At 41.9% G+C, this 19,595-nt stretch overlaps 1 protein-coding gene across 1 annotated transcript in view; it reads right to left on the minus strand.

The window, feature by feature from the left end:
• plce1 (phospholipase C, epsilon 1) overlaps positions 1-19,595 on the minus strand; it is a gene marked incomplete in the record, with an annotated part of 69,674 nt that overhangs the window by 29,894 nt on the left and 20,185 nt on the right. Inside the window, 2 exon segments of the mRNA XM_061094397.1 lie at positions 9,100-9,242; positions 9,954-10,147. Coding sequence (XP_060950380.1) covers positions 9,100-9,242; positions 9,954-10,147 — 337 coding nt within the window.

The following is a 19,595-nucleotide window of genomic DNA, read 5'->3' on the forward strand; positions in this document are numbered from 1 at the left end:
ATGTGGGGGGGGGGATGAGGAAATGTGTGACCACCTACATGTCATACCACGTAGGTTATGTTCATACAGTACAGTAATCATTATAATAGAGCTGCCTTAATATATATTATTATGATTTATATTGAATTTGCTACAGAGGAAATTAGTCATTCTTAGTAGGTTGAACTGACCCAAAAAAGAAAATATACCTGTGGGTTATGTTAAATCTTAAGCTCCAAACTCTGTGTCCTCATCTCTACTCCTGAACAGATTTTTACAAGCTTCCCTTTTGAAGTGGAAATGGAGACACCCTCAAATTAATCGCATGAATTTCCTGATCATGCAGAGGACTCAGTCATTCATGTATTCATCTTTTTCACACTGGGAGACACAGATGGGCAGACAAAGCTCCAACCAGCGCCTTAAGAGATTCTCAATTTGATTAAACGCAAATGTGCCTTCAGCGGAGAAAAGAGAAAAGAACGTCCATCAAAAAGAACTGAGCTAAACGTCCGGCAGATTATATTTTACATATTTTTAAATCCTTTTCGAATTATATTACTCACAACATCAAGACAGTTGCCATCATACACTGTTTTGTGTCAGAAGAATTGGTTAACAAATATGAATTTAGAAATTGTACACAGTAGTCCTGACTTCATCCTGCAGAGCTTCACACAAAACACACAACATCAACAGTGACAACGGAAATCTGATAAATAAACACGCAGGGTGATTACTGGAAGGGATGAGATCTTGGATTGCGGTGATTGTGATAAGTGTATTTAATATAATCACACCCACCACCCCCCCGATCTCTTTCAGATTACAAACACCGGTCTGAAACACATTGAACATGCAGCCCCCCCCCCCCCGCTGCGACACTGAGAGAACATGAACCTGGACTAATTGAGCGTGAGGTCCCTGTGGTTTCCTTATGCAAGGGTCTACTCATCTGTAATGCATGATGCTGAACACAAATATCCTGTGGTGTGTGTGTCTGTGTGCGTGTATGCATGTGTGTGTGTGTGTATGTGTGTTTGTGTTCATGTCTGCATGTGTGTTTGGAGCAGATTGGCTGAACATCCTTTTTAACCAGAGCCAGGAAACGTGTGTGTGCGTGTGCGTGTGTGCATGCATGTGTGTGTGTGTGTCTGTGTATGTGTGTATGTGTGTGTAGTGTACACTACCTGGTTTGAAATATACAGCAAATTAGTAGTTCATGTGTGATGTCTAATCTAACAGTGTCAAGGCTCGAGAGGTTTAAAGCTGCTGCATGTTGACTTCAGACAAGTATGTAATTTCACACGTTTATTTATTTATTTGATTGTTTTATGTTTTTTAAACAGGATTACACAAAGACTACTGGACAGATGACCATGAAACTTGCTAGAAGGAAGTGTTGTGGGTCAGAGAGGATCAAATGTGTGTGGTTCTGGATCATGCAGCAGATCCAGAAATACTTTCGTGCAATTCTAGTGATTCATATATTTATATATATACAGTACGTCTTATTTTGTTGATCCATTCCATTATTTCATCCAATTAACTGTTGTTCAATTGATTCTTTAACTGTCTTTAATATCATACTTGTACTTTGGCAACAAGTGAATTTCATGCCAACGCATATTGAAATTGAAAAATGGCGTTAAAGATAATACATCAGATGATTAATGTCATCGTCTGGTTATTTGTAAGGTGCCTTTTTGCCAAACCTCTGATTCTAGTATCTTTCCTTACTGCAGCCATGATAACCACATCAACCATTATCACATATCCTCCTGTGTTATTTCTATATAAAAAAAACAAAGTGAACCGAGGGGAGTCTTGTTCAGTCACATATCTGCCTTGGTTGAATCACTCTGAGCAAACAGCCAATAACCAGCTCAGGGTCAAACACGGCTTCCTGCACAGTTATTAAGTCCAGCTATAGGAGAGGAACCTTGAACACAGACCTGCTGTCTCTCTGAGTGCACACACACACACACACACACACACACGCATGCACGGCGTTCACAGGCACGTTTCCAGCCGACGACAACAACAACTATGGAGGGCAGCTGAACAGGTGCGGCTTAACTTGAAGGACTGTTCATAAACTGTGGCTTTAGACCAATTGAATATTCAAAATAAATCAAGAGTTGCCTGCTGTGTCCAAAAATGTGTATTAAACTTCCCTCCACCTCAGTATTCATATCTGTCTGTTGAGCAGTGTTGCATGTTAGCATCACTCTATGCTTCAATCGATAAAACTCAATATTTTGTCTAGTTTTGAAATCTGTGAAAAACAAAAACTGTGGAAATTTTTAAAATGTCATCAGAATCCAAACTGCAGCATCAGACAGTTTCCCTTTAGCTTAGCAACAGTCCCTTGGTTTTTGTTCTGTGGCAAATAGCAGCATAACATCCGATGCTGCCAAAGGAAAGTACATAGAAAAGTACATGTAAACAAACCAAGAGTGTAAAACATAAACGGAGCAGATAGGACAACGTAGACAACAGCAGCACCAAAAGAAGAAATAAACATTTTCCCCTCTTATCACAGGGAGTTTTTCCTCTCGGATCAGAGATTGAATCTGTTACACACACAGATAACCAGTGAAGACATAAAATAAATAAATATAATCCTCATGTTCTTCTGATGTGTCTTTGTCAGAGCGTAGAAATACGACAAAAATCAGAGTAAAGACAAATTCAGAGCGACAATCTTCCTTGTCATCAAATTAAAGATGAAATTAAAGCATCAAATATGTCAAATGATTAAATCCATTGTGAGTAACGATTACAGGTCACAGGTCAAAGTGCATCTGGGAATGAGGCAGATTCACTTTCTACTTTCACTTTGCAAAAAAGAAACTAAATATCTCCAGAGTGACAAGTCGGATGCAGCACATGGGTATTTTCAGTGGTTTAGTATTTGACCATCAGGTGCACCACAGAGTCCTCAGAGTCTAAACATACACTCAGGGTCAACTGGATGTGAACTTCCCCAGAGAACCTGAAATTCTTCACTGTCACACAGACAGATTTGTGGTATCAAGGGGGTCACAGTGCACGACACTTCATCACAAGCAGGTTTCAAACTGCACCATCAGTCACATTTTCCCATAAACATGAACTTTTTTTCATATGAAATCACGGTTTTTGCTACTGCCCCCTGCAGTTTGATATCGGTAAGAGGTAAACGCTGTGAAGAAAGTGTTTCCAATTAACACAAATGTAAGAGGAAACAAAATACAAGAAAGAGCGTGGGAGTCCAGATGATTCTTAAATTTAAAACAAAACAGAGCCACAGATAGGAGCTTATTGCAGATTTCCAAAACAAAATTGATGAGGGAAACTTCAGCGGAACTTATATCTGCAAGCAAGTGTTCTGCGGAGGCACAAGTCAAATCCCAAAAGCCAACGACAACTCCTGCCAAGACAGTTACGAAGCATAAAACCTGAAACCACTGCGCCTGCATGTGGCAACAACCACGCAGCAAAACACAAGACGGCAAAGGGTCACCTCATATCACACAGGAACGGACCCTGCACTTTGTTAAGATGATAATAATCAAAAATATGCAATCAACCAAATGCACAAACGATGGGAATATCATATTAAAAGACATAATATTCACATGGTTTGGATTTTCTTAATTTATTCATTAATTAAGCCCCATTGAATTCTGATATGCATAACAACAGGCTTCTTATTAGCATATCAAATAAGACACTTGTGCACACACAGACGTATTTCAGACCATTGAAACCAGTCGTAAGTTACAGTTCCATGTCCCTCATTCCCGTGTGGACGCAGCTCCACAGTGAAACTCCTCTTGCTTCTACTCACTGCTCAGCTTGGAGTCCGTTCTGTTCGAGGGCTTCATGTTGCTGGATCCACAGCCGGCCGCTCCGCCTCCCACACTGACAGTTCAGTGCCGGGCTGAGCGAGCTGCACCCGTCCACACTTGAGCCGCCAGTCTCCTCTCTCCTGCAGCTGCTGTCTCTCTCTCTCTCTCTCTCTCTCTCTCTCTCTCTGTTTCTCTCTCTCTCTCTCTCCCTCTCTCTCTATGGCTGTCTGCTCTATGTCCCTCTCCCTTACTCCATTTCTGGCTTGAACTCTCTCCAACCGGCACTTTGTCTTTTCCTCTCTCTCTCGCTCACCTGGCTCCTCTTCTTTGGCTCATCAGCGAAATGTCCGTCCTTGCTCTCTCACCATTTCTCTGTCTCACACACAGTCTCTCTCTCCCTTTCTCTCTCTCTCTCTCTCTCTCTCTCTCTCTCTCTCTCTCTCTCTCTGTCTCTCTCTCACCCTTCACTGACACTGTACATAGTTCACAGCCATGCACTAGAGTTGGACCAGTTAGACAATCCCACTGCACAAACACACACACAGTCATACATCATGCACTCATAGATATAAAGTACAGAAATGAGTAATAACAGTAAAGGATAAAAAAATACAAACTCAAATACTGGATAAATGTAGTAAATTCGTCGTTTTGGGTAAATAAAATATCATTTGCTATCATGTAAGAAGTCAGGATGCAGAGTAAGAGTATTTTTAACCGTTACAGTCCATGTTAACAATACGTGTGCTTGAAATCCCTGTGACTTCCGTTCACAAACCACATCTCCTGTCAGTGGGTCTTAAACGCTGCCGGGCAACACAATGCACAATGACAACGAAGAGGAAGACTTTAAAAGAAAGACTGAAGGAAGAAAAGAAAAGAAACACCATTACTGGAAGGAAGGTAGTCGATGAATGAGATTTTTTTTTCAGATTTACGGTAAATTTAGCTTTTCAGGAAATAATCTTCAGGAAATGTTAAAACCACAGAAGATATCAGTGTTTTTTAGTGAAGAGAGTGAAATGAAATAATGAACGCCAGCATAACACATCCACCTTATCCACAAACCTCAATAATCTATATTATTATTATTATTATTATTATAGTATGATACACTATTTACTATCCCTATTTTATTTCACCTTATTTATTGCACCTTTCAGTTCTGGCCCATTTCTGCGAACAAGAATGTTAAATAACATAATTAAGACATCATTGATTCTTCTACAGCAGCAAATACTTATTTTCCTCTCGATTGATCTACTGATCAAAATTTTCGGATTAATTGATTGAATATTTGATCGATGAAATATCAAAAAATAGAGAAGAAAAACTCAAAGGTGCATTTATATTGTGCTCGAGTGAAATGTGCTATTTTAGCATCAAGCGGTTTTTGAGCTGACATGGAATCAGTGTAAACACGTTCCAAAAAAGAAAAACTACGTCATCATATTAAGCGATGATTTATGGTTTCTCCAGTTCTAAGTACCGCCACACTTCTTTAAAGCGGCAGACTTACACACGCCACCTTGACCTGTCCCTTGTCTCAGACACTTGACATTCAACACACACATTCATAGGTGTCAGTAGGTTAGCAGAGGCTCACACACTGACCCACACATGTGCCACCTCCACCTGTAGAATATCATTCCTTACAACATTCCTCCTGACCTCCTACTGACACCGGATGATTTATGACGATGTTACAGAAAGACATTAGCTTTTAAAGGGATGGTTGCCTCCACACGAGCAGTATGGAGGCAGGTTATGATTTTTCTGTTGTTTTATTACTTTTGAAGAAGAGGTTCCTTTATACCTCAATTGTATTGGATTCAGCTGCAACGCTGTTTACCACTGAAACTCACTCCTCCATCTAACGTTCACGTTCAGGTCATTAAAGTGAACGTGGAGATGTTCTAGATAAACATTCCACTGCTAAACTCACACTAAAACTCTCAGAATGCACCGGGGCTGGCCAGGCGATTATAACGGTAATCCTTGAAAGCATTTGGGACACGGCCACTCGTCAAGTTACTTCCAGTTTTCCTGCCAGTAAACTGTTTAAAAGATCAATTCCTGATCGGCCACGCTGATAACAGCAATTATTCTCCAAACACACGAGAGTTGCAAGAAGAATAAAGACAAATTTGGGATGTTTTCCTCATTTCATCATCCATTACCTCATTCATGCCTTTTTGATCCTCTCCATCCACTGAACAATCATCAAGATCAAATCCATTAACATATAATATTCGTTTAATAAGCAATTTTTTCAAATGTAGGATCTGCTCTGATAAATGTGTCTGATAAATTCTGCCATGCTTTTAATGCATTTTAATTCAATTGGTATCTTCTACGAACAATTTTAGTATTTTTAATGTTTTCCAGTCTGGTTTCGAAGCACACAGCTTTCGAAATTATAATTAATTATAGTATAATTATCATTTCTATGCTGATAACAGTCATGTATACATGGTATTAAAAATTCAAGCGGCCCAGCCAATAACTTCTGATATCAAAACCTGGGTGTCCAGATATTTGTTACATTAAAGCAGACACTGAGCCAATTCAACTTAAAATGAATGCAGTTTTTAAATAATAAAAAAAATTGCAGATTGTTAGTTAGAATATTGGGTTGGAAGAAGAACTGACTCTGAGATTTAAGATACATTATGCAGAGGAGATCTTAATAAAAGAACTAGAGCAAGCGACAAGTAGGTTTCACTCTTCTCTCAGTCCATTGCAAAACAGCAGCAATTTCAATTTCAAGCATAAAAGAACAGAGGAGATGTAACAAACAGATGACCCTCTCACAAGAGAGGTTAACAAAAAAATTGATTTCCAGAAAAATGGGAACTCTTCAACAAATAAAGGTGCCACACTGTGTGTCTAGCTGTGAGTCGATTTCAAACCCCATCAATGCAGCAAATTTTCCTTTTCTTTTCAGTGAAGGTTGTGCAAACAGTTTTGCACAGAGACTCTATTTGTCAAGAGAGTAATGGCAGGTTAGTGTTATGCTCTGCTACATTATAAAGCCTTGCGATTTGCAATCAAATTACACAGTTTACAATCAGAGTGAGCCCTTTTTACCCTGAAGCCCGAAAGATTACGACAAGAGCAGGTTGTTGCTCTGAAACCCTGAAGAGATGAAGAATACCGTAAATGGCAAGAAGGCGATAACCACACTAACTCTCCAAATTCAAAACGTAACTCAGACCTTCTCAAAGCATCAGGAAACTCAATATCTTTTATGACATCTGATAAAACATTAACGTTGCAAACAATGTCTTTGAGAACCTTGTTAAGTCGGAGTCGTCGATGGTTTTAATCAGTCACCCTCTAGTGAGACTCTTTTCATCAGCACTGTGCTGTATTGCTTTAGTTTAGTGAGTGAATCACAACCTTTTAAAAAAAAGCTAGGCTTCGTGCTTCTGTTGCAGGGGCATCATCATCCCTGGAGAGAGAGATATTGCTTTCTGATAAACTAAATGTCAAAATGGCACAGCTGCACTGTGATTGTGTGTGTGTGTGTGTGTGTGTGTGTGTGTGTGTGTGTGTGTGTGTGTGTGTGTGTGTGTGTGTGTGTGTTTTTGCATGCATGTGTGTGTGTGTGTGAGAGGCAAAGATCAAAAACATCGCTCATCCGAAATGTTTGGTAACTTGGTAGTTTTGGCTCTAGGTTAGAGAGACAGAAAAGGTCTCTCATGTTGTCTGTATGTGTGTGTGTGTGTGTGTGTGTGTGTGTGTGTGTGTGTGTGTGTGTGTGTGTGTGTGTGTTTGTATGAAACCCTAGTCTTGCCAAGACTTCTAAGCTGCTATGTGTGCGCGTGTCTGGCTCTATTTTGTTTCCTGTCACACCCATTAAAACAGAACACGCTGTCATGTTGAAGTTATGTACTGTGTGTTTGTGTTAGTGTGTATGTGTTTGTGTGTGTGTGTTTGTGTGTTTTGCCTCTGAAAATTTGTAATTACCCTGATTCATGATGAAAAAATATAGAAATTAACGTTTTGTGTGAGTTTATGCGTGCATGATTGTGTGTGTGTATGTGTGTGTATGAGCGTGTGTGTGTCCTGATTCTGCAGGAGACATTCTGTCCCCTGGCCGAGTGCCACTGGAAATTAATGTCAGGATCAGCTTACGTTTGAGTCATATGTGACATCGTTCATCATCAGAGACGGTGCACGGACAGTAACCAGCTGAGCCACTGACCGACAAGCCGACTGGTTGGACAATGAAGTCATGTAGAGAGCGAGAGAGAGTGAGAGAGAGAGAGAAGGAGGGGGGGGAGGAGAAAGAGTCGGGGGTAGAGAGAAAGGAGAGGTGACATACTACATTATAATCGTGATGAGAGTTTTCTGATCCCCATAATGAAATATGTTTATCTATTGATCTTTTAATGTGTCCTTTAGGATTTTGAAGGAATTAAATCGAATCAAAAGCTGTGTGTGTGTGTATGTGTGTGTGTGTGTGTGTGTGTGTGTGTGTGTGTGTGTGTGTGTGTGTGTGTGTGTGTGTGTGTGTGTGTGTGTGTGTGGAGGCTGTGATGTCAGCAGGGCTTTCTTCTCCTTCTTTGCACCACTTGAACTTTGTGTATCTGTATATATATGGGAGTTTGAACCGGAGAGAACGAGAGTGGAAAGAGAGAGGATTGGTGGTACCGAGGAGAGAGAAAGGGCAGCAGAAGAAAGAGAGAGAGAGAGAGAGAGAGAGAGAGAGAGAGAGAGACAGAGACAGAGACAGAGACAGAGACAGAGAGAGAGAGAGAGAGAGAGAGAGAGAGAGAGAGAGAGAGAGAGAGAGAGAGAGAGAGAGAGAGAGAGAGAGAGAGAGAGAGAGAGAAAGAAAGGGAAAATACAGAAAGTAGAAGGGCAACCACTGGGATCAACAACAAACGTGCTCCTCCCGACCCAAAGTGGCCGTGGATGAGGAGCCGTGTGGGAAAAGCTCAGAGAGGAAGAGAAAGAGAGGAGCAGCGGGTCACATGGGAACAGTGAGAAGCTTTTCCTCTCAGAATCAAACAGATCCAGACCCGCTGCCCAAAGTCCCTGCAGTCATCCACTTAACTATCAAGCTCCAATGGTTGAATAAAGAACTGCTGATTCTGTGTGAACCCAGTTTTATACTTTACATTAGAAGCAATAATGAACAACAGAAGTTTCAAAACTTAAACGGCAACATTTCCAACCCTTCGATTTTGACATCACATCAGTCTGATTCGGTGTTACAGAGGTTGCACAAACTCACACGCACAAATAGACAAAACGTTTCCGTGTGCACGCTCACCTTTCAGCACGCCGTGGCTGGTGGGACCCTGAGGCGGAGGGGGGGGCAGGGCGGAGCGGGCCCCGAGGGCGGCTGTGGCCTCCAGGAGGGCCCCGGTCAGCAGGGAGCACACCGACGTCCTCTGGCCACACGAGCGATACAACCTGGAAATAAATTGATTGTTATTAGGGTTTCAAAGGGGCGGAAACTTTCCATGGGAAGTTAAGCTCGGGAATTTTGGGAATTTAAAAAAAAATAAAAATACGCAAATTAAACGCTGAGCAATAAAAACATCATTCAAAACTCTATTTTAAAGATGTATGGAATGCAGCACACGCTGCACGTTGAATTTCAACCCTCCACTGTGCATTCTTCCATCACATGCACAGATAATTCCCAGCATCCTTCACTCTACAACAGGGCTACTGAGGCCTGCTGTAGTGTGCAGGACTAGTCAGGTAAGTTTCAATGATATTATTGGGGAAAATGTAGAAGGAAAGGCTGTATACATTTGAAAATACGGTGCAAAGACCTATGTTAAGAATGACACAACGATGCAGAAGCATATAGTCAAAGTTTCCTCAGGGCTCAAATCAGCCTATGACAAAACAAAATGTTTATATTTATGTCTGTATATGACAAGGTAAATACAGTTAGTATAAATGACCCACAACATTTCCAGTTTATTCCTGTTAATTCCCGTATATTCCCGTTTATTCCCGTTAATTCCCGTTAATTCCCATGGAAAGTTTCCAACTTTGAATATTCCCGGAATTTTGCAACCCTAATTGTGATTAGCTGCCCCTTGAGGGATCTACAAAAAGTCTATACAAAAACATGAGCATCATGAGGTTTTAAAAAAAAGAGCTACAAACCGAGGTGGCTGAGAAGGACGACAGCACCGGGGATTAAGACAGGAGTTCAGATCAGGTCCGGCTTGGCTGGCGCCGGCGGTGTGAGACGGCCGATGAGACACACGGAGACACACGCGTCCAGGGACAGACAGCAGGAGCTTCTTGGCAGGATGAATCAGGTTGAGCTCCTCTCGATCCTGCACACAGCTGGTGACCTGTCGAGGAAACCAGTGACGAATGACTCACTTGGAGGTAAAATTGGAAACACTCCAGTTTGAGGAGTCTTCAGATGTGTGTGTGGCAACCAGGCAACTTCACGTCAGTCGAAATGTCTAATCTTTATTGCAGCGACAGAAATGAGGTTGAATAAATTGAAATTAAAACGAAAAACACAAAGTTAACCACCAGGATAATTTGAAAGGTCACAAAATAAACGAATCTATGTGAATAAAAGGTTCCATTTTCATAAATCAACCACATTCAATTCAATATAAAGAGTTAAATCCATTCACATGAAATCAATCTTCAAGGATAACCGAGATAAAAGAGCAACTCAAAAGCGACTCTGGCAAATTCCACTCCTCCCTGTGCTGTTTGTCACCTCTCAGGCTGTTATATAACATGTGAATGACGGGGGGGGGGTCATTGTCATCAGCTCCTCCGCCGCGGCCATTCTCAGAAGCCATTTCATTTTGACAGAGAGGAAATATCAAAAGGAGTGAAAATAAAGGAATAAACAAGAGAGAAAGAGACGCCAGTGTGCAACATAACAGAGAGGAAGATAGGTGGTGAAAGGATGGAGGGCACACGGAGAGAAGAGGAGGAGGAGGAGGAGGAGGAGGAGGAGGAGGAGGAGGAGGAGGAGGAGGAGGAGGAGGAGGAGGAGGAGGAATAAGCTGCAGACAAAAGGACAAAGACGTCACTGAAAAGTTAGAACTACGTTTTGACCTCAAACAAAACGCCTCCTCCTCACTCGGTTCACACTCTTCTTGGAACAACATCCATTTGACATAAAAGGAAACACTTATGAAAACGAGCGGCTTGTTCTGTGTCCTCGAGCGAACCTGTAGACCAGCTCCTCGGGCACGGATTTCACAGAAAAGCCATTAAGGCAACATTTTGTGGCATCGTAAGTGGGCGTTAATGCCTCCGGCCGGGGACGGGTGATACAGTATCGGACGAAATCAATACTGGTGACAAGAGTGTGGACAGGGGGGGGGGGGGCACGAATACCATGCACGTTTATGAGAAAACACAGCTTTGGTGTAATCGTTATTGACAGAGTCGATCGGCACTCACAATACCGAGAGGAAATGGTCAAAACGGGAACAAACCCATGATCTATAAGTGGAAAATAAGATTTATAAATGCTTACAATCAATTGTGTCAACATTGGCTGCTCACAAGTTCGGGTTCAAATCCAAACTTCAGCACCAAGCAAATTGTGAACATGTAAAATTACAAATCTACGGAGCCCCCCAGGGGACATGGGGGGAAAAAAATGATGCGTGAAAAAAAAAAAAAAGGACGGACTTTCTCGAGATCTCGAGATACAAGTCCGTCCTTTTTTTTTTTTTCACCCATCATTTTTTTTTTCCCATGTCCCCTGGGGGGCTCCGTACAAATGCAAACTTCAGGAACTCGATAAATATGAATGTTTTACGCACAGATGTTTTAACTTCAAACTAAATATTCAAATATTAGTTTTTAAAAATCCCCATGTGTGTATAAATGTCTAAAGATATTTGTCACATGTTCCAAAGGCTTATGGGTCAAATTCTCAAGAATGTGATCAAGATAAGACTTTTCATATCAGTTGATATCGAGGATTTTCACAATAAATGTCAAGTAACTATTTCTGATTTAAACTTAAAAAAAATTTTTTTTAATTCTGAGTGAAGGTTGTGGTTTTAAAATGTTCTACACTTGATAAGCAGCAAACCATTATGTCATACATTCACAAAACATAAGCAAAATATCCATATATATTAAACTTTTGTAAAATTTCAATTGATGAAAATAATACCGTGGTTTTTGTTGTTTTCATGTGTTACCCAACAATATAAAATATATACAAGAATCAGACCAGCTCTCAGTAGAGCGCATACTTCAACCCACAGCTTCCTCATATTCAATATTTCACACACTCATAGATATCCGTCCCTAATTGTGTGGTTTTTTCCATCAAGAACCGAGAATTTTTCCCTGGAGAAATGTTGAAAACGATGAAAAACATCCAGGATCTGTCCCCTGATCCGCATCCAAACCACAATAATATAATGGATTCTTCCCTGACACACGACGCATCCCTCCATCAAGATTCCTGAAAAACCCTGGAGTTTATTTTGTGTAATCTTGCCGACGGACAAACAAACAAACGGACAGAAGGGAAAACATGACCTCTTTGACGGGGGGGTCAAAATGTCCAGGACATATTTCGTGCAGGCTGGCAGTGCTGTGGCATAATATGCACAAACACACACACACAGACAGACAAACACACAACTACTTCTGTCCATGGGATGGGTTTCCTGCCTGGGGGGTGCAGACTCAGACTCAGATTGGAGCCATCTCCAGGGAAAGGAGACTCACCAGCCTGCACGTTTATACATGGAGAGGCAGGGATACACAAAGAGAGGCGGGGGGGGATTCAACCCATTTGGACTAATAGCTTCTCAATAGATTTGTGTTTTTTGGTCTTTCTTTGTCCAGAACCTTCACTGGCTCAGAGTGAAAGACTTGACTTTCCCTATCAGCATCTGGACACGGTGCAGAGACGCAGAGTCTGAGACATTTACTCTGTTTTTCCACAACATCGAGCTCATGCCTTTATTATCTGCTCCACATTTCCACGAGAAAGTCCGAACTGATTACAGATAAACAGGGAACTGGGGTCGGGAAGTTTTACTTGAACGTTTCTGGACGGAGAAACTTTTAAAACCTTTAGCAACACAACTGGAATGAATGACTCCAGACAGCCAAACACAACAAGTAATAATGGAGTTTGCATTTGTGTGTATAAATCATAATAAATATATATATATGGTCCCTTTAAGACATGCTACGTATTAAATCATTAAAGTCAGTTTCTTCTCCTTTTATTTCTCCCCCTTGAAACCATCTGAACACGATCCTCTCTCCTCAGACGGAAAAGGTTAAACAATGTTAGTTCAACTGTAATACAAAGACCTGCAGTTTGAGTAAGGTGATTAATGAAGGGATAAGAGCTTACTGTGTGTGTGTGTGTGTGTGCACATAGAGTGTGTGTGTGCGACACAAAGTCTGAAAGAACACTGTGTGGAATGTGAAGCTGCTTCTGAAGGACACGGAGCAGCTGTCTTCAGACACACAAACAATCAAACACACACACGGACCTGCACCTCCACTTTCATGCATAATGGAAAAAAAATAGTTTAGTTTAGTTCACAAAAACTAAATCTAGGTCGTCCAGAGATCGGAGATGTTTCAGAGGTTTTTCCTTTTCCTGATTCTCAGGTTTCACACAAGACAAGTGAATTCATAAATAACTGAGACAGAATGTAAGTGTTCTCCTGAAGACACAAGGGAGGGGGGGAAGCTGTGAGAAGTCAACATGATAAAAACTGGATTTCAAATCAATTAATGGGAAACAATTAAATAAATCAACACCATTGATTGTTCATTTCAAGTACTTTCTCAATCTCAATGCAAATAACCAGTCATTATAATGAAGGCCAGCAGGCAGAGGGACACAACGGGCACACTAATTACATTTCAGCCTAATTGCATAAGTACATGTCTCTATGTGTTCTGTGTCCCTCTTCCTGGTACGTTACGATACTACTGCTCTTCCCATTCAGCCACTTAGCAGAGCTGCAGCTAAATGAGTCAACTGCCACTAACGCAGCCCTGGAGCTCATGTTTCACTGCATGTGCACAGGAAATGCTAATGGCTCAAGCTAAATTATCACTGATTGAGCTGCACTTACAGTAAGTTACAGCAACTTCAAATCACGGTGGAGTGGACACTCAAATTCTACAGGTCAAACAACCGCTCCTATTTCTCCACTGCTGCTTAAAACACGTGGAAGCAACTGGTATTGATGATTTGAGATCATTTTCTTGTTACGCTGGTTTTTACACTAAGTCTAATGCTTTTTAAAATGCAAATCACCCCACGCCCACTCTGGAAACCAGCTCATGTTCCTTCATATTTCAGACTGATATATATTTTTAATTTTCCAGAGGGCCTGTATGTGCAAACGCAAACGTGGGAGTTAGATGCTTTGGACATTTTTCAGGCACTTTTCCTTCCAGCACCTTGGTAAAATGTCTGGGAAATGTCCGAGTGAGCGATTGGAGCGTGATGAGGACGTTTCTAACGTGTGGCGGACGCAAAACTGGAAGAATACATATATATCAGGATGAAAAAGAGGAGCCGTACACGGGGAAGATGGACGAAGATGCATTTCAAGACAATGAAATATGGTGTAAACAAAAACATAAACACTAAGCTTTCCGCGGTGGGATTTATACGTCACGTCCTACCTCCGAACATTTCCTGTTTTTGTGAATGCATGTGACCTGGACAATCTCCTGCTGTATTATTCCTATATGAAAGGCAAATTAATGACGTGTCAAGACCCAATTTTCTACATATTTTCCAGATTTCATGTCTGAAACCGACTTTAATCGGAACTAATTAAAACTATTATGTGACAGTTCTTCCTGTTTAACCACTGCAGCATGACATCAGCAATCTGCTTCTGTCTCCATGTGCCTGTTGGTTTGAAGCTTGCTGACACCTAAGGACATATGTGATTGTTCCCGTCTGTACCAGTTCCCTTTGCATGAATTAAAACTGAATAAAACAATAATGAGTCACCAAACGACGATATTGGCGCTATGACTTACTGGCAGACGTTCCTCACAACCGACGGTTATGAGTGAGATTGTAATAAAGCCACATTAGCGCTCCACTGGGTCATTTCTCTGCCTGGCAACATCCATTCTGGGAAGGGATTAGCACGGGGGGGGCGCTTTGGGGTACCATTGCAGATCTAATGAACTTTGAGCTGGAATGCACACACGCAATGACACACATGCTAAAATGCAGACATGCGAACACACTATGATTCATGCGAGCCGAGGCCGTCGGTCTGTAATCCAACCACCCTCATGTTCACCTCCTCACTTTGATGAGTGACCTGCTCACACTCACATGCTCGCACGCTGACACCATCACCACACACACACACACACACACACACACACACACACACACACACACACACACACACACACACACACACACACACACACACACACACACACACACACACACACACACACACACACACACACACACACACACACACAACCCTCTTAAATTACTGGGAATTAGGGCTGCACGATATACTGTAGTGCAACGTCATGACGGCAAATACCTCAATCATATTATTCTATAACTTTGTATAAGCAATAATTCTGATGTAACACAACTATCACGTTGTTGATCAGAGCAAAGAACCAAAGCAACCACAACCTGAAAATATTAAATATTTTATATATATCACTGGAAAAATAAAAAAAATGTGAAAATATAACTGGCTAGGGGATATACTATAAATAAAAAAATAACTAAATAAAATATTAATGTTATATAATTGTATTAGTTATTCTCACATGTTTGTGTCATGATACAACAAAAACCAGCTGTCAGTGAAATGTTGTGTGTGTTTGTGTCGTGTCCTCTCTCCTACTATTACCATACACACACGCACACGCACACGCACACGCACACGCACACGCACACGCACACGCACACACACACACACACACACACACACACACACACACACACACACACACACACACACTTATCTTTGTGACGATACTCTTTACCTCTGCCAACATCTGTTGAAAGGCGCAGATCCCGGAATTTGCTTTTAACATTGAGTGAGACAGGTGTTGTCGACATGTTGTCGTGCCTCGGCGGAGGTATGCACTCTGCTATTAACAAAATACATTCCCTAGCCCCCTTCCCAATAACCTAATCTCAATTCACAACGCACCCCCGACCTCAACAAGGACCTCAGAAATGCTGTTTTGACTCATCAGGTCCCCACAAGGACAAGTGGTCTTGGCAAGGTCAGTGTGTGTGTGTACCAGAAAACAACAATACTTACACACAAGCCACAAAGTTAGACCCAGTATTGATATCAAGCTACTAAATGCTCACATGGGATTAGAGACATCAGTGCAGTAGTACCCTCTCAACCCCCCCCTCCATCCCCTCTCCACCCCCGCTACTATACTCTCCCACGACGGCGGCATTGAAGGAACAGAAAAGCATAATTTGGGCTGAAATCTACTTTTAGAAGCATCGTGGAGGGTCGAGGTTAGCTGAGGTTAAAGTGAGGGGTGGGGGGGGGTCTGTTATTCTGGTCTGGACCCGGAGCTGAGGTCACTGGGAGAGACGTCACTCTTAACCCTTCCTTCCTTCCTTCTTTGCACAAGCGAATACGACTTGAGGACATTTGCCAATGACACAAGCTGCAAAAGTGGCACAAGGGTTAAAACCTTCTTTCCTACTTATTATATCCTTAAAACACTCAAGATTAGCAGAGGAACATTAAAGGCCACTTGGAGAAGCTCTTTCAAAAAGTGTCATCAACTCGACCTCAGCAGCATTAGACGAACCAGTGATGATATAATAGCTTCTCCTGCACATTACTCCCCAGTGCTTGTGCCAAACTCAAATGGTTTTTGCTGAGGGAGAGGAGCTCAGTGAAACCGAGGCTGGATCTCTCCCGTCGCTTTGTTCTCCACGTTCTGTACAACACTGGAAGATTTAGGTCTGAGGAAGCCACGTATTCCTGAGATCCATCATATCACCCAGACGGCGTGTTTGCTTCACTGCTGGGAAAACGGAGCCGACAAAGCTCCACGGGGGACAAATGGGGGAAATGCTCATCCTGCCCACCCAATGAGACGCACACATTCAAATCCACTGCACCTAGTCTATTTGAAAACCTGGTGAGGAGCCGGGGATGTTCAGCCGCTCTGGTGTCTCCGCACATGGACCCATTAACCCTACCCATCCTTGACTGAACCAGCTAAATCAAAAGACATAAACCAAGAGCAGCCAAACATGGCAAGCTGACGCCCCACATCTGAGGCTGAACATGAGTGGTTTTCAGTTGTGTCTACTGCAGACACACACACACACTTGCTCACCACTCCCCAGTTTCTCGTAATCCTGGTTTGTATCAGCGAGAAACAGACAACCTCTCTGCACCGTCCTCTTTGGCTCCGACCTTTTCTACCGCTGCTGTCTCCACAAGGTAATGTTTTCTTTGGCTGCAGCCTGAGCCTGGACTGTCTCACTGCGGCTGAGTGAACGCTGCGCTCAACTGAGAGAGTGTGAGTGTGTGTGTGTGTGTGTGTGTGTGTGTGTGTGTGTGTGTGTGTGTGTGTGTGTGCGTGTGTGTGTGTGTCTGTGTACACCAGCTCACAAAGTCAAAAAAGTTCTATAGTTAAGTGAATGCACAAACAGATTCATACTGTCAGATTCTGTTGTTGTTCATATATTGTCTGTTTTTATGCACTTTACAACATGCATAGTTGTATATGAGTAAATGTATATTTTGTGTGAGTGTGTGTGTGTGTGTGTGTGTGTGTGTGTGTGTGTGTGTGTGTGTGTGTGTGTGTGTGTGTGTGTGTGTGTGTGCGTGTCTAGGTGGTCCACATGTGTCTAGTCAGTGATGCATATAAAGGAAAGACTTATGTCTGAGTATTTGCAATGTTATCATATGCATAAGCAATCAAGCACTTAAAGCACAATGGTTGAGGTATAAATAACTAGAATCACTGTTCTGTGGTTGTCTCTGTCAACCAGCGCAGTTTCAGTTATAATATACTGAATTTTGCTGAATCATTAATGTGACATTAATGATCAGTTTATCTTTGAGTCCAAGTTACAAAAAGGCAGACTTGAGATATCATGTTCAAGAAGTTCAAAACGTGTTTTGTGAGGCCACGGTGACCTTTGACCTTTGACCACCAAACTCTAATCCGCTAATCTTTCTAAATGAATATTTGTGCCAAATTTGACAGGATTCTCTCATAGTGTTCTTAAGATGATGTAATCAAAAGGAAAAAAAGAGTTCTGTGAAAACTCAAGTGATTGTTTGTGCCAAATGTAATGAAATTATCTTTTGGGTGTTCCTGAAATATCACATTATCAAGAGCATGAGGTCACTGTGAACTTGACCTCTGACCTTCCACCAGCCAAATCGAATCAGTTCATCCTGAGGTTCGAGTGAATGTTTTGACCAAATTTGGAAAGATTCCCTGAAGGTGCTCCTGAGATATCATGTTCACAAGAATGGGAAACGTGTTGCCAGGCATAACATGATGATCCTCCTATAGTTAATATCTCATTTTCAACACATTGGCCTCAAGGTTGAAAAACATCTCTCTGAGGGATTCAGTATTTTCAACCACATTACAGGGAAGAAGCCGTTCACTGCACAGTTCACCAGCATCCGCTCCACTGGACAAACAGGAAATGACTGACACAAGGCCACGGAGACACACAAAGATCAATACTATGAAAAAATAAACTGCTAGCGGTGGTAACACAGAAACCAGAGGAGGGTACGTCTGGAAAGAAAACCCCTCACGTCTTAGGTCACGTCTTTACAGGCTGAGTGGGCGGAATGTGATGCAAACATTTCTGGGGGATAGACTCATGCTGAACTGTGCTGTAACTGTAATGTAGATGTCAAGTGTGTGTGGGAGGAGGGGAAACCCTCAAAGTCCTTGTTTTCCCTGGGATTCCCATAACACTGACATAGTCTTTGGCCATTACATGGAAAATGTAAAAAAAAAATTCTATATAATAGCTGTGGGAGGATCTAAAAGGGTGTATGAGGTATTTATTTAATGTGTATAACACAGATTTACATGTTTATTTCAAAGCTTTAAATTCAATAACTTGGTAAGAACCAGCCGCTCTGTAGTTTAGGTCCTTTATCCAATCGCACAAAATCACAACAGATCCATGAATAACTTTGCTAAAGTTAAGTTAAGGAAAATCTGAAAGAAGATGAGGCAACAAGGAGGAATGATGAAGAGGAGGAAGAGAGTAAATCACATAAGCCATGATATAAAGATAGAGACTATTAAAGGTTGGAGGAAGGTTTATTAACACAAGAGAAGTTCAACAGGAAGGTGGAGAAGGTGAAAGACAAGGTGTTAATTGGAAGAGGAGGAGAAAGGAGAAGGAGGAGGGGGAGTGCTGCAGAAAGAAGGTGAAGAGAGCAAAACACAAGGGGAGAGAGAAAGGAGGAGGCCATGGGTGAGTCGAATCCTAATCCCCTGTTGAATGTCACAAGGAGCTGTTTCACCCAAGATCCAAGAGCAGGGCCCACCTCCGAGCTCAGGCTCACACCTTTAACAAGCTTAGGGCTTATGGTGTGTACTTTGTGTTTGTGTGTGTGACACGCAACAGTCGGGTCAACAGCAGTGGGAAACTCACAGAAGTTATGAAAGAGAAACAAAAAACAACAACAACTTCACTCTCTGGTAGATAAGATAAGCAGAGACGAGAAAATAAATTCACCAATGTTCACCCTGTGGTGGATTTTGCTGGTTATCGTCTCCTTTTAGAGTCAGAAA

This window comes from Limanda limanda, chromosome 21 (assembly GCF_963576545.1).
Source record: "Limanda limanda chromosome 21, fLimLim1.1, whole genome shotgun sequence".
Taxonomy (NCBI): Eukaryota; Metazoa; Chordata; class Actinopteri; order Pleuronectiformes; family Pleuronectidae; genus Limanda; species Limanda limanda.